This window comes from Bombina bombina, chromosome 1 (genome assembly GCF_027579735.1).
Source record: "Bombina bombina isolate aBomBom1 chromosome 1, aBomBom1.pri, whole genome shotgun sequence".
In the NCBI taxonomy this organism is placed as follows: Eukaryota; Metazoa; Chordata; class Amphibia; order Anura; family Bombinatoridae; genus Bombina; species Bombina bombina.
Window position 1 is genome coordinate 336,037,981 of NC_069499.1, and position 14,727 is coordinate 336,052,707.

Below are 14,727 nucleotides of genomic sequence, written 5' to 3' on the forward strand. Positions count from 1 at the left end.
CGTTCGAATAATAGAATGTTTAGCTATGTATTCATTCAATTTCGAGTTTGAAAGTTCAAATTCGAATGTGATATTCGAATTTGAAAGTTCAAATTCGAATGTGATATTCGAATTTGAATGTAACATTTGAATTCGAAATAGTATTTCTAGTCTACAACTGTGTTTAATAAATGTAATATTCGAATTTGAATGCTACATTCAAATTCGAAATAGTATTTCTACTCTAATACTGTGTTTTTTAAATGTAATGTTCGAATTTGAATGTCACATTCGAATTGGAATGTCACATTTGAATTGGAATTTCACATTTGAATTCGAAAGTGTAAATAACTTTCGATAATAGAATTTTTAAAAATATTCATTCTTATCAACATTCTATTATGTAAATTGAATTTCTACAATAACATTTGTTCTAACATTTGAATTCGAATATAAACACATTTGCCCTCCCTAGATGCAATGTAGCGTATCATGTCCGCCGCACATCGATAAATGCTGACAGCATACGCTGTCTGCATTTATCATTACACAAGCAGTTCTTGTGAACTGCTTGTGCAATGTTCCCCTTGCAGATTTGCGGCCAATCGGCCGCTAGCTGGGGGTGTCAATCAACCTGATTGCATAGGATTGGGTGGATTCCAGACCGCAGCCTAAGAGGCAGCGGACTAGTTATGGAGCAGCTTCATAACTGCTGTTTCCGCCTATATTGTTTATCAAAAATGTCTCTCTTTATAGAGATAATTAAAAAAAAAGTATAAAAAAATGTAATATGATATAAATGTGTAATCTATTCCTCATTACCTAACACTCGGCTAGATTACGAGTTGTGCGTTAGGGTAAAAAAGCAGCGTTAAGAGGTCCTAACGCTGCTTTTTTACACCCGCTGGTATTACGAGTCTTGAAGGTTTAGGTGTACCGCACACTTCTTTGGCCTTACCGCAAAACGACTTATGTAAACTTCGTAAAGTCTTTTTTCTATGGTACTTCCATAGCGCCGGTATTACGAGTCTGTCCTGGGAGGCCAAAAAGTGAGCGGTACACCCTCTCCTGTCAAGAGTCCTAACACATTTAAAAGTCAGTAGTTAAGAGTTTTATGCTACAACGACGTAATATAAAACTCATAACTAAAGTGCTAAAAAGTACACTAACACCCATAAACTACCTATTAACCCCAAAACCGAGGCCCTCCCACATCGCAAACACTATAATAAAAATTGTAACCCCTAATCTGCCGCTCCGGACACCGCCGCCACCTACATTATATGTATTAACCCCTAATCTGCTGCCCCCAACATCGCCGACACCTACATTATATTTATTAACCCCTAATCTGCCTTACCCAATGTCGCCGCAACCTACCTACATTTATTAACCCATAATCTGCCGCCCCCAACGTCGCCGCCACTATATTAAAGTTATTAACCCTTAAACCTAAGTCTAACCCTAAACCTAACACCCACTAACTTAAATATAATTTAAATAAATCTAAATAAAATTACTATCATTAACTACATTATTCCTATTTAAAACTAAATACTTACCTATAAAATAAACCCTAAGCTAGCTACAATATAACTAATAGTTACATTGTAGCTATCTTAGGGTTTATTTTTATTTTACAGGCAAGTTTGTATTTATTTTAACTAGGTAGAATAGTTATTAAATAGTTATTAACTATTTAATAACTACCTTACTAAAATAAATATAAATTTACCTGTAAAATAAAACCTTAACTAAGTTACACTAACACCTAACACTACAATATAATTAAATAAATTAACTAAATTAAATACAATTACCTAAATTAAATTAAATTAGCTAAAGTACAAAAAACCCCCCACTAAATTACTGAAAATAATAAACAAATTACAGATATTTAAACTAATTACACCTAATCTAATAGCCCTATTAAAATAAAAAAGCCCCCCCCAAAATAAAAAAAAACCCTAGCCTAAACTAAACTACCAATAGCCCTTAAAATGGCCTTTTGCGGGGCATTGCCCCAAAGTAATCATCTCTTTTACCTGTAAAAAAAAATACAAACAACCCCCCCAACAGTAAAACCCACCACCCACACAACCAACCCTCCAAATAAAATACTAGCTAAAAAAAACCTAAGCTCCCCCTGAAAAGGGCATTTGGATGGGCATTGCCCTTAAAATGGCAGTTAGCTCTATTGCAGCCAATCGGCATCTAAGGGACGCCATCTTGGATGACCTCACTTAAAGGTACCTTCATTCAGCTTTAGTCGTCGGAAGAAGAGGATGCTCCGCGTCGGATGTCTTGAAGATGGACCCGTTCCGCGCCGGATGGATGAAGATAGAAGATGCCGTCTGGATGAAGACTTCTGCCCACCTGGAGGACCACTTCGCCCGGCTTGGATGAAGACTTCTCCCGGCTTCATTGAGGACTTTGGCCCGGCTTGGATGAAGACGTCTCCCGGTAAGTTGATCTTCAGGGGTTAGTGTTAGGTTTTTTTAAGGGTGTATTGGGTGGGTTTTATTTTTAGGTTAGGGACTTTGGGCTGCAATAGAGCTAACTGCCCTTTTAAGGGCAATGCCCATCCAAATGCCCTTTTCAGGGCAATGGGGAGCTTAGGTTTTTTTAGCTAGTATTTTATTTGGGGGGTTGGTTGTGTGGGTGGTGGGTTTTACTGTTGGGGGGGACGATTACTTTGGGGCAATGCCCCTCAAAAGGCCCTATTGGTAGATTAGTTTAGGCTAGGGTTTTTTTTTATTGGGGGGGGGGGGCTTTTTTATTTTAATAGGTCTATTTGATTAGGTGTAATTAGTTTAAATATCTGTAATTTGTTTATTATTTTCAGTAAGTTAGTGTTTTTTTTTTTTTGTACTTTAGCTAATTTAATTTAGGTAATTGTATTTAATTTAGTTAATTTATTTTATTATATTGCAGTGTTAGGTGTTAGTGTAACTTAGGTTAGGTTTTATTTTACAGGTAAATTTGTCTTTATTTTAGCTAGGTAGTTATTAAATAGTTAATAACTATTTAATAACTATTCTACCTAGTTAAAATAAATACAAACTTGCCTGTAAAATAAAAATAAACCCTAAGATAGCTACAATGTAACTATTAGTTATATTGTAGCTATCTTAGGGTTTATTTTATAGGTAAGTATTTAGTTTTAAATAGGAATAATGTAGTTAATGATAGTAATTTTATTTAGATTTATTTAAATTATATTTAAGTTAGTGGGTGTTAGGTTTAGGGTTAGACTTAGGTTTAGGGGTTAATAACTTTAATATAGTGGAGGCGACATTGGGGGTGGCAGATTAGGGGTTAATAAATGTAGGTAGGTGGCGGCGACGTTAGGGACGGCAGATTAGGGGTTAATAATATTTAACTAATGTTTGTGAGGCGGGAGTGCAGCGGTTTAGGGGTTAATATGTTTATTATAGTGGCGGCGACGTTGGTGGTGGCAGATTAGGGTTTAATAAATGTAGGTAGGTGGCGGCGACATTGGGGAAGGCAGATTAGGGGTTAATAAATATAATGTTGGTGTTGGCGATGTTGGGGGCAGCAGATTAGGGGTTCATATGTATAATGTAGGTGTCGGCGATGTCGGGGGTGCCATATTAGGGGTTAATAAATGTAAGATTAGTGGTGTTTAGACTTGGGTTTCATGTTAGGGTGTTAGGTGTAAACATAACTTTTATTTCCCCATAGTACTCAATTGGGCTGCGTTACTGAGTTTAACGCTGCTTTTTTGCAGGTGTTAGACTTTTTTTCAGCCGGCTCTCCCCGTTGATTCCTATGGGGAAATCGTGCACAAGCACGTTACACCAGCTCACCGCTGACTTAAGCAGCGCTGGTATTGTTGTGTGGTAATGAGCAAAATTTTGCTCAACGCTCACTTCTTGTCGGCGGGTTTCTGAAAACTCGTAACACCAGCGCTGTATGTAAGTGAGCGGTGAGACAAAACTGCTCGTTAGCACCGCATAGCCTCTAACGCAAAACTTGTAATCTAGCCGACTATCTCCAGAGCAATCAATACCTAAATGGATGCCTGACATATCACTGTATAAACATGTGACCCATGAAGTGTAGTGTCTTACTTTCTCTGGTTGTCAGTTAGGGTAATTCCTTGAGCTGAAACTTTGAAGTGGACAATGGTTGCGCTGGGTGGAGGGTCAGCAGCTAATGTCTCTCCAATGGTCTTTGCAATAGCCTGAGGACCTGTCAGTGACTCCATGTCAATTGAGTTGACGAATAACACATTGCAGGCTAATAGAACAGAAAGAGAAAATGACATGTTATCAATATTTATGTATATAGGACTCATGTGCTAGCTTACTATATCTTCAGCAACAAGAAGGGATGCATTTCATTTTTATAATTGCGTTAGGTGCACATGCAAACGTCTGACAACTGAATTGGTCATATCTAGTAAACTGCACAACATGGAGTAAAATTACATTAGCCACAACACACAATCGTGACCATATCACAGTTACAGTTCACAATAAGTGCAAATGTAACTTATTATTTTGTTACTGCATACTACTGAAATCTATTGAATCTATAAGGATGATGTGATATTGAGGACATGTACATCACGTAGCCTCAGAAAGGAAAGAACCAGGCTATATGGTAAATAACTGTTATTGGTTCTACCATAAGCAGATGGGATTAGTGTGTGTTACAGATTAAATGAATGGCTATTTTAACTGGGTTAAATAGAATTAAGAAAACACTGATACATCACATTGTGAGACATCACTGGCTGTAACAGTACTAGCTGTGCACAGCACCCTGCACAAGCAATGAAGGTTTTCTGTCTTACAAAAGCAGAAATAAAGTACAGGAAAACAAAGACGAAACAGCTGCTTTCCTGTGACTGACAGTTTTGCTCTATAGATGAATATTACTCCTGCACAGGATTACCCATAGTTGCCAACAGTCCCTGATTTCCAGGGACAGTCCCTGGATTTTGTTGTATGTCCCTGGATTTTTTCTGTCCCTGGAAATGTCCCTGCAAATCTCTTGGTGCTGTAAACTGTATAATAAACTATGGATAAGTCTAAATTATACTATTACTTTCAAATGGTTTTGATTGCAGAACTGAGTGGGAGGAGCAGTTGAACAGTAGGCCGTCAATACTCCAGTAACCCGCTTGCTTGCTCTGCTGCAAAGTGTCCCTGGAATTTTTTTTGAAATGTTGGACAATATGGATTACCCCAGCAACAAACTAATCTCTGCAGTGAGTCAGTAACTGAAACTTACATTCTTTACACTGCTCCCTGACAAGTAGCCTCAGCTGCCTAAACTAACTTTCCATGAAAAGATGCCTTAGCTGCCTAAACTAATTTGTCAGTAATGAAGCCGTGTAAGCAGTTTATGTTTCAGCTACCAACTCACTGCAGCACACCCCCTAACATGTTCTCAAGCCAGGGGTGGGGAAGTTGTGGAACTTATGGGCAGGGCATGATGCGAGGGGTGGGGTTGTGGAAGGCTTAGGATCAGCATGGGCATGGCTGGGGCATTTAGTAGGTGGGACATGGCATATCCTGGGGTAGTCCCTAAAAACTGTGACATTTGCTTTGGCAAGAAACTGCAAGCAGGAAGCAGACTAGGCCTTTCCAACAGAGACTAACCCAGGATGATTGAGAGGTCTGCTGCAGATATTGTTCTACAGCTGAGGAACATAGAAAAAACTAAGCTGCGTGGGGAAGGAACAATGCGTGGGGAAGGAACAATACAGTAGTATTTCACAGCAGGAAGGTTCATTCTCAAGTTTGCATTTTAAACTTAACAGGTGCGTGTTTGGTCCAAGGGCAACACTGCAGCTCTGCTAGTGCACAGTGACAATGCAGCTCAATAATAAAAAAGGTGTTTTTCTTCAAGCAGATAAAAATTGTTTTATTTTGTTTATTTAAAAAAATACAACTTATTCATTTTGAAAAATCCAGCAAAGAAAAAGACTAGGGGCCCGATAATCTAAACTTTGCAAGATCAGATGTGGTTTTTCATGCCTGCCATCGCATACGTCAATGGAATGCCCATATTCAGCCCATTTTACAAAAAAACAACAATTATGCTGTTTTTTGTACTTACAAGTGCACATTTCTAAGTGATGTTTGCACATTAATTATGATTTGCACTGTGAATATTTAATACAATGTATTCCTGTGTAATTTACATACAAATTTTATGTTTTTGACAAAATAAGTTTGTTACAATTTTTGATGAACCTTAGCAATACAGTTTTTTCCTGTGTATTTTTGAGTGAATTTTTGTAAAATTTTAATATACAAATTTTATTGTGCACTGTTGTTATGTATGCATCTCCTCACCATACGAAAATGCAGTATATGCCCCTTAGCGAGACACCCTGTTTTCAGGGCAAAAAGTGGTATTAGATCATTTTACCATGGAAATAGAAGTACTTGCAAGCATTCTTTAACCCTTTGGCTGCTAAACCTTTTTTTATCCCCAGTGCTGAGCCTTTTTTGAGCTTTTTTAAGGACCTACATGTAAACCCTGTTGTAGGGCCCAGCAGATTCACAATATGCCATTATTATATTTATAATTCATGACATATGAGATGTGGCAAAACTGAACAAAATATATTTAATTTTTGCATAGCTTTTAGTAAATAATATTGAAAATGACCCAGTGACCACTACTGTGATCACCTTACAAAATTGTCATCAAGAGAAGTCAAATGTGAAATAGAGACCGATACAGGCCCCATTGTGCAGTACAGAAACAAAAGCAAATGTATTAGGGGTCTCTAGACATTCCAGATTTTATTTATTGGGACTATAATGTAACATCCTCAAGCAAATCCCCAAGTGTTTTTTTACTTTGTTAAAAAAAAAAAAGATCTGCTTAATTTTAAGCCATGCTATTAAGACTATCACCATTTAAAAGATCAGGCAATTCTCTTTCAAGTAAGGTTTTTTAGCTGCTAAGAGAGCTAAGAATGAGGGATTTGAACACCCCCCCCCCCATCCAGCTCTCCTGCAGCTACTTGTTTCAGCACCTTTGTGATGCACGTGGTGTTGTCAACAGCACCCCTAAGTCTTGGGAGTGTCTCCACCAATGACCCCCAACTGTAGTGCAGGGGATAGCTGAAAACAGCGTTTAAACGACGACCCCCCTGCATGACGAAAAAGGCTCATCATGCGGCTGCAGGCTGCGATGTGCCTGACAAGCTATAGCTCGTCATGTGCATCAAAGAGCTTAATAATCTCGCCAGCACAGAGACCTTTAGATCCTCAGGCCCTTGAGTTCCCTTTAAGATGTTAGAAACTATTTTTCCCTGTTTTACAAAACAAGAATACCTCTCTCTTTACAGTAGCTCTGTTTCGTTGCAGCACATACCTGCACCTTGCTTCAGTAAGTCACTTGCTGAATTGGTAGGAATTGCAGTCTCTTTAGGTTCTTCAGAGGGATCTAGCAGGAATCAGAATGACAATGAAACACAAATATTATAAGATGGTCATTTTATAGGGGGATTGCCAGTCCTAAGCAATATTGTAATGTTCTGTAGCATATTATCAAAAAGGATAGCTCAGTCTCAAGTGAAAGACAACATTTCTCTGATCCAGAATAACTGTTAACCCTACACATAAATTCCAGCCTTGTTGGGCCAGCACTATATTCTCTCTGTGCACAATAAGCAGGTGATTTAGGACAGATGTACGCTCTCTCTTTGCTAAACAATAATATTATTCCCATATTAAGTTTATACCATTTACCTCTGCTGGGTATGACCAGCTTGCAAGGCAGTGCGAGAGGAGTGATGGAGTGCTGGTATACAAGAGCCGACAAGGACCCTGTATAGAGAACAAAGAAATCAGTTTAAAGCTCACAATACATTATACTACAAATTTTATCATTTTCATAAATATCGCTACACTGTTATAGGTTTATGTATCTCTATCTATGTGAAATATACTGTGCACCTCAATCTCCCTTATCTCTGATTTATATGAGGGGCGATAGCCGTTCCCAGCTATGATTGTTCACAGTGGAAATCAGCAAAAGATGTTCTTAAACTCACCAAAGTATGGTTCATTGGGACATCCCTTTAATTTTACTCCTCTGGGACTTGTCTCAATTAGGAAGTGTCTCACCAGCTCATTTGTTGCATCTCCTAAAGCAATAAAATATTTATTAAAGCATCTTAGAATAACTAGTGAGTGACACTGTCATCAACCTGCAAGCCTCTCTTTACTGTATGAAAATACCTTTCTTGGCGGGCTGGCCAGCTGTAGGGGGCGGCGTTGCTACTTTCATTGCAAGGCCATAAGCTCCTCGGAATGAGTGACTGTCACGAATAATGAATGCCCCAGGCTCTCTGTCCTTCAGTAGTGAGATTGCTGCAAAGACAAACATTTTATATTTAAATAGACACGAGACTCCATTTTTTCTCTGTTACATCTAAAAAAAGAGTTTTGTTTTTTTTAATAGACGTTTAATAAACCAACTTTTTTTTTTCTGTGGGAACCACAAACATGGACTTCTTCTTAGTTTCACTTGAGGTTTAAAAAGTTTTTACCTAACCTTTTTTTAGTAGCTGCCCCACCAGCACAATTTTTTTTTTGTGTGAGTCTTCCATCATTCTGTTTTGTTCCCGCCCTTTCCCTACTTTCATTTCCCTCTCTCCGCCATTTCTCATCCTCTCTTTTTTTTTTACTTTTACTACCAGTATGTAATCTCATCTTCCTACGTTCTCAACCTCTATTCCAGCTCTGAAATAGAGCCATGATGTATCCGAAAGAACAACCGCAATAGTGTATCCTGCGTTAGGGTATCTCACAAATTCATCCCACATATATCTATATTTCTTCAAAGTCAATCTAACAAATGGCATATTTAGATACCAAAACTCACCTTGATCTCTGGAAATCTCAGGTTTATACCAGTATTTTGACGTGTCTTGAACAAACTTTACATTAGCTCGAGTTTCAGGGCTGCTGTCTGATAAGGAGATAAGAAAATTAAATAAACATATATACAACTTATTTTTCCTTTTCCCATTGTCCAATATTTTGAGAACAGAAAAAATTATTTTTAAGAAATATATACAATTTGAAACCTGATGACCATCTGTGTAAATAAAATGTTAAAAACAATAGAGATTTAGGGGCATATTTATCAAGCTCCGAATGGAGCTTGATGCCCCGTGTTTCTGGCGAGCCTGCAGGCTCGCCAGAAACAGCAGTTATGAAGCAGCGGTCACAAAGACCACTGCTCCATAACCTGTCCGCCTGCTCTGAGCAGGCAGACAGACATCGCCGGAAATCAACCTGATCGAGTACGATTGGGTTGATTGACACCCCCCTGCTGGCAGCCTATTGGCCGCGAGCTGCTGGTGCAATGCTGAATACGGCGAGCATATTGCTCGCCGTATTCAGCGAGGTTTGTCGGACCTGATCCGCACTGTCAGATCAAGTCCGACAGACCTTGATAAATAGTGGCCTTAGAAACACGGGGCATCAAGCTCCATTCGGAGCTTGATAAATATGCCCCTTAGAGTTAATAATATTTACCAGCATCTGATATTATGGGTCATACATTGCTTTGGGAGATGTCAGGAGTTTTCCCTAAAGATATTTTGGGAGGTTTTTTAATCAAAACATGGAAAATGTAACTACCAAAACACAAGGGACATTGCTAAGGAAGGACTAACCCAAGGGTTCTCAAAAAATACGTCCAGAGGACAATACTGGTGCACAAATTATATCATTTTAGTTTTCTTTGTAATTTTTTGGCACTTATTATTATGATTCTTTATTTATAAATCGCCAACAGATTCCGCAGCACTGTCCATGGGTAACAAAGATAAAAGTCCAAAGTAATCCAGCACCAGTGTAGTGTGCTCACTGCCAGGCCTCACACTAAAGACCCAAACATATAAATGAAAAACATAGGCAGCAGCACCACTTGAAATAATTTCCAATTTATTGGAAGTGCAACAAGATAAAAAACAGCAACATTTCGGACTCACAAGTCCTTAATCATTCATGATTAAGGACTTGTGAGTCCGAAACGTTGCTGTTTTTTTACCTTGTTCCACTTCCAATAAATTGGAAAATATTTCAAGTGGTGCTGCTGCCTATGTTTTTCATAACAAAGATAAAAGGACAGTACAATGTGAGACACCAGACAAAATTTAACAAACAAATACAGGAGGAATTGGGAGCCCTGTTCCTGTGGGAACTTACAATCTAAATGGGTAGAGAATAGAGAATCTTCCCTTTGGAAATTTTTACAAAATTCCCTGGGAGTAATGAAGTGCTCTGAAATGTATCATTAATCAGTTACTTTACTTGGTATCTCTTTCTGAAAGTTTAGATTAATGTTCTGAACAAAATAGTTGAAGTTACTTGTAAATGTCACAGATATCAACTGGTTTATATCGGACTGAACCTACAATCCAATCTCTGGTAGTATCATGGTTGCTGCTCCTTATGGTACCGAACATTCAACACTTCAGTCTGGAATCAATACAAAAACAAAATATGGCACAAGGACCACAGAGATAGCGCACTATTTCACAAAACCAATGGAATTAATTTTGTAGTAACTAGAGAAATTCACAAAAACACAAATATTTAGCACAAATTGTGCTTACTCAAGCATGTGTTAAATAAGTCTCCACAAGCCATCACTGTATCTTACTGGTCATCTGGATAGTGAAGTGTTCATTGATCTCCCTCTCTAAATCACACAGAGCTATAATGAATTTGTAGCTTAAAAATGTTTTACTGAAACAAATTTACTTTGAGTGCTGATATCAAGTTTTGGGCTTTGTGGGTCATGTCCTTTATTTTCTCAGGTTTGCACAACAGGGGTTTGGAGAAGAACACTTCACAATCTGCCTGATCTGATGATATCCAGTGATAGCTATTTTGCCTAGTTGTCATAGTGTGTCTTTGAAAGATTACCTACTTACTGCAATATGGGTATCTCAATATGCTTGTGCCCTTTGTTTGTTTTGGATTCCTTTCCTCATAATAGGCATCCACTGATCACAACTAATATTATTTTTTTTGTTTGGAATTACATAGTATACATAGAATATAAGATTATAAGCTATTTAAAGTGATGGAAAATCCAAGTGTTTAACAAACGCTAGGATTTATCCATCACTAAAGTTAAACTCTAGTTTCTGTCATCAATTACTAAAAAAAGGTGCTAAACTCACCCTTTCTGTGCTGAAGTATAACGCTAAAATCAGCGAATCCATCCACACACCGAACAATGCTCTTCTTCAATGAGGTGACGTTTCCACCTCTAAACCTATAGCCGTGTGTGTCAACTGACATTCTAGCATCGCTAGAGGTGGAAACGTGACCTCATTGGTAAAGAGTGCTGTGCCATAGGCGGCCGGAGGCATTGATTTTAGCGATATACTTCAGCACGGAAAGGGTGAGTTTAGCACCGTTTTTTAGTAATTGATGAGAGAAACTAGAGTTTATTTTTAGTGATGGTAAATCCTAGTTTGTTAAACGCTTGTATTTACCATCACTTTAAGTGGTAAGGAAAAGGTGGTATCTGTATGTAACAAAGTAATACTATATTGTAATTGAGTTTTGTCTTGGGCTCTAGCCCCAGATAGTTTTTGGAACCTAGCAACAACCCTTTGCTCAACACTAAAGTTTACTTTTATATTTTTTTTTTTAAAGGGACATGAAACCGAAATTTATTTATTTTATGATTCAGATAGAACATACAAATTTTAAACAACTTGCCAATTTATGTCTATTATGTAATTTTCTTTGTTCCCTTGGTATCTTTTGTCAAAAAGCATACCTAGATAGGCTCTGGAGCAGCAATGTACTACTGGCAACTAGCTTCTGATTGGTGGCTGCACATAAATGCCTTTTGTCACTAGCTCGCCCGATGCATTCAGCCATTTCCCAGTAATGCATTGCAGCTCCTTTAAAAGAGGATACCAAGAGAATGAAGCAAATTTGATAACAAAAGTAAACTGGAAAGTTGTTTAAAATTGTATGTTCTACCTAAATCATGAAAGAAAGAAAAAATGGGTTTCCTTACCAATGAAGAGTCATCTTCAACATTGTATAGAAGTCCAGAGAAAAATTATTTAGAGAAATATACAAAAAGATCCAAAAATGTTGACACCAAAAGTAAAATTCTACCATAAAATGTTAACTCCCAAAATAATATTTTTGAATAGATTTCAGATGCAAATGTGCTATGCACACCTAAAATGCAAAGTGATTTCCTTGTTATCCCAGAGTGCAACATTCTTCCTATATTAGTTGCAGCTTTGTAAGAAAGTTTACTTTAAAACAGCAATAATTATTTCCAAGCAGCAAATGGGTCCTGGTGAAGAAGTAAATGTTAGTAGTGGCTACTATTTTTATTCTGTTACACCTTTCTGCTGCCTAATAAATCAAACTAGATATTACACAAATAAGCAATAGCTTAGTATTTTGATGTGTTTACTGAATTAAATAGTAATGAGTAAAAGCAGCAATATTAAAAGTGCATCTTCTTTCAGTATCTAAATTACCATACTGATTTAACTAGTCATGAAATGACCCAAAGATTTGTATTGCTTAAAGGGACATGAAGCCCAAAAATTTTCTTCCATGATTCAGATAGAGAACACAATTTTAAACAACTTTCCAATTTACTTCTATTATTTAATTTGCTTCCTTTTCTTGTTATCATTTGCTGGAAGGTTTATCTACGTAAGCTCAGGAGCAGCAGAGAATATAGGTTCTAGCTGTTGATTGGTGGCTGCATATATATATCGATTGTGATTGGCTCACCCATGTGTTTAGTTAGAAACCAGAAGTGCATTGCTGCTCCTTCAACGAATGATACTAAGAGAATGAAACAGATTAGATAATAGAAGTAAATTAGAAATTTGTTTAAAATTGTATTCTCTATATGAATCCTGAAAGAACATTTTTGGGTTTCATGTCCCTTAAATATTTAAATACTGTTATTGTGAGTGATCTATGATCAATATTTTGAAAATGTGTGGTTTAGTTTCAGCTTAAATATTGAAATAGAATAAAACAAACCTTTTCTGATTACATGTATTCTACAGTCTCATAAGTTGTTTGTCTGCCAGCAAAGACAGTATGTCAGTGCTTAATATAGAGGGCCATTTTAGTAACTAATGTATGTTTTGACCTACTGTGTCTGGTATGCATATCGTGTGCTATTTTCAGATGCTAAACACACATGCTTTCTTTAGATAAGTACTGCATCAAAGCAAAATATAGTTCCTGCAGATTTTTAAAGAGTAAGATCCTTTCTTTAATACTGTACCTGGCATGGAGAACTTAGAAAAGTCTGGCAATGTTTGTGTATATGACATTGTGTTTCCACCACTTGGACTGGACATTCCACTGGACATAGGAGAGGAAGGTTTTCCATTTAATGTGGAATAGTTGGGCAGACTGTTAGATCTGTCTCCAGATGACATCCTTCTCTTCTCTGGCAGGAGGGGTTGTGGCACAGGACTCTCCTGGCGGTAAAGAGTAGAATCAGGAGAAGAGGAGGATGGACTGCTCATACCATGATAATAGGCAGGAGACACTGGGAAGCATGGGGTGGATGGAGCCTGGTATCCAGATGCACTGCTCTGCCGTGATAGTGTGGGTCGCCTGTCTTCTGGGGTAGAAAAGCCATACATGACATGACGATCCAAACTTGGGCTCCCAGGAGTCACAGGGGCACTTCCTGTCATCACAACCTGATGGCGGGCTAGGCTAGGACTGCCTGGGGTCACTGCAACATTGTTATGAGCTCCCAAGGGATGCCTGTTAATGCTTGGACTTCCAGGTGTAGTGGACATATTGGGGCTGACTATTCTTCTTCCAAGTCCTGGGCTTGGAGGTGTGTTAGTACCCACTGTTCTGTGAAGGGGTACTGGGCTTCCATGTACCATATGCCCAGCTACCGCATTGATTTGTGGTCCTGGGTGTCCATCAGTCTGAGTGCTGGCATTCGGTGAATTATATAAATATGCATCATAGGAACTGACAGGAGTACCTACATGTTGCCCCATGTTAGGAGTTGGAGATGCATTTTGGTAACTGCTGTGAGGAGACGGTTGAGACACACTTGTTGATCTAAAGCTAGAATCCACAGATGGTTGAGTAGGAGTGGGAATTCTAACACTGCTCTCCGCAGATGGGTAACTTCTGAGGGAGCCACTGCAATTACATTTAAATTGAAGGTCAAGCTTCTTAACTTTCTACATAAGTATTTCCTTTATTAAAATGTAACATAAAGTGAGCAACAAAGTACAGGTGAGGGAGAGAATTGCTGATAAACAATACAGAATGTTTAGGATTAAAGCGAGGAAAAGCTATTTTACATAAACAGTGCAGTGTTTGTATATATATATATATATATATATATATATATATATATATATATATATAAAATATATAACATAATTTATGCTTACCTGATAAATTTATTTCTCTTGTAGTGTATCCAGTCCACGGATCATCCATTACTTGTGGGATATTCTCCTTCCCAACAGGAAATTGCAAGAGGATCACCCACAGCAGAGCTGCTATATAGCTCCTCCCCTCACTGCCATATCCAGTCATTCGACCGAAACAAGCCGAGAAAGGAGAAACCATAGGGTGCAGTGGTGACTGTAGTTTAATTAAAATTTAGACCTTCCTGAAAAGGACAGGGCGGGCCATGGACTGGATACACTACAAGAGAAATAAATTTATCAGGTAAGCATAAATTATG

General features: G+C 38.0%; 1 protein-coding gene across 4 annotated transcripts in view; it reads right to left on the reverse strand.

Moving 5' to 3' along the window:
- TNS1 (tensin 1) overlaps nucleotides 1–14,727 on the reverse strand; it is a 403,399-nt gene that overhangs the window by 19,439 nt on the left and 369,233 nt on the right. For all 4 annotated transcript variants that reach the window (XM_053698119.1, XM_053698118.1, XM_053698117.1 and 1 more), the window contains 7 exons: nucleotides 13,282–14,171; nucleotides 8,860–8,946; nucleotides 8,214–8,345; nucleotides 8,027–8,119; nucleotides 7,722–7,799; nucleotides 7,345–7,416; nucleotides 4,074–4,242 (listed from right to left, as the gene is read on the reverse strand). In XM_053698119.1, coding sequence (XP_053554094.1) covers nucleotides 4,074–4,242; nucleotides 7,345–7,416; nucleotides 7,722–7,799; nucleotides 8,027–8,119; nucleotides 8,214–8,345; nucleotides 8,860–8,946; nucleotides 13,282–14,171 — 1,521 coding nt within the window. The remainder of the gene's footprint in view (nucleotides 1–4,073; nucleotides 4,243–7,344; nucleotides 7,417–7,721; nucleotides 7,800–8,026; nucleotides 8,120–8,213; nucleotides 8,346–8,859; nucleotides 8,947–13,281; nucleotides 14,172–14,727) is intronic.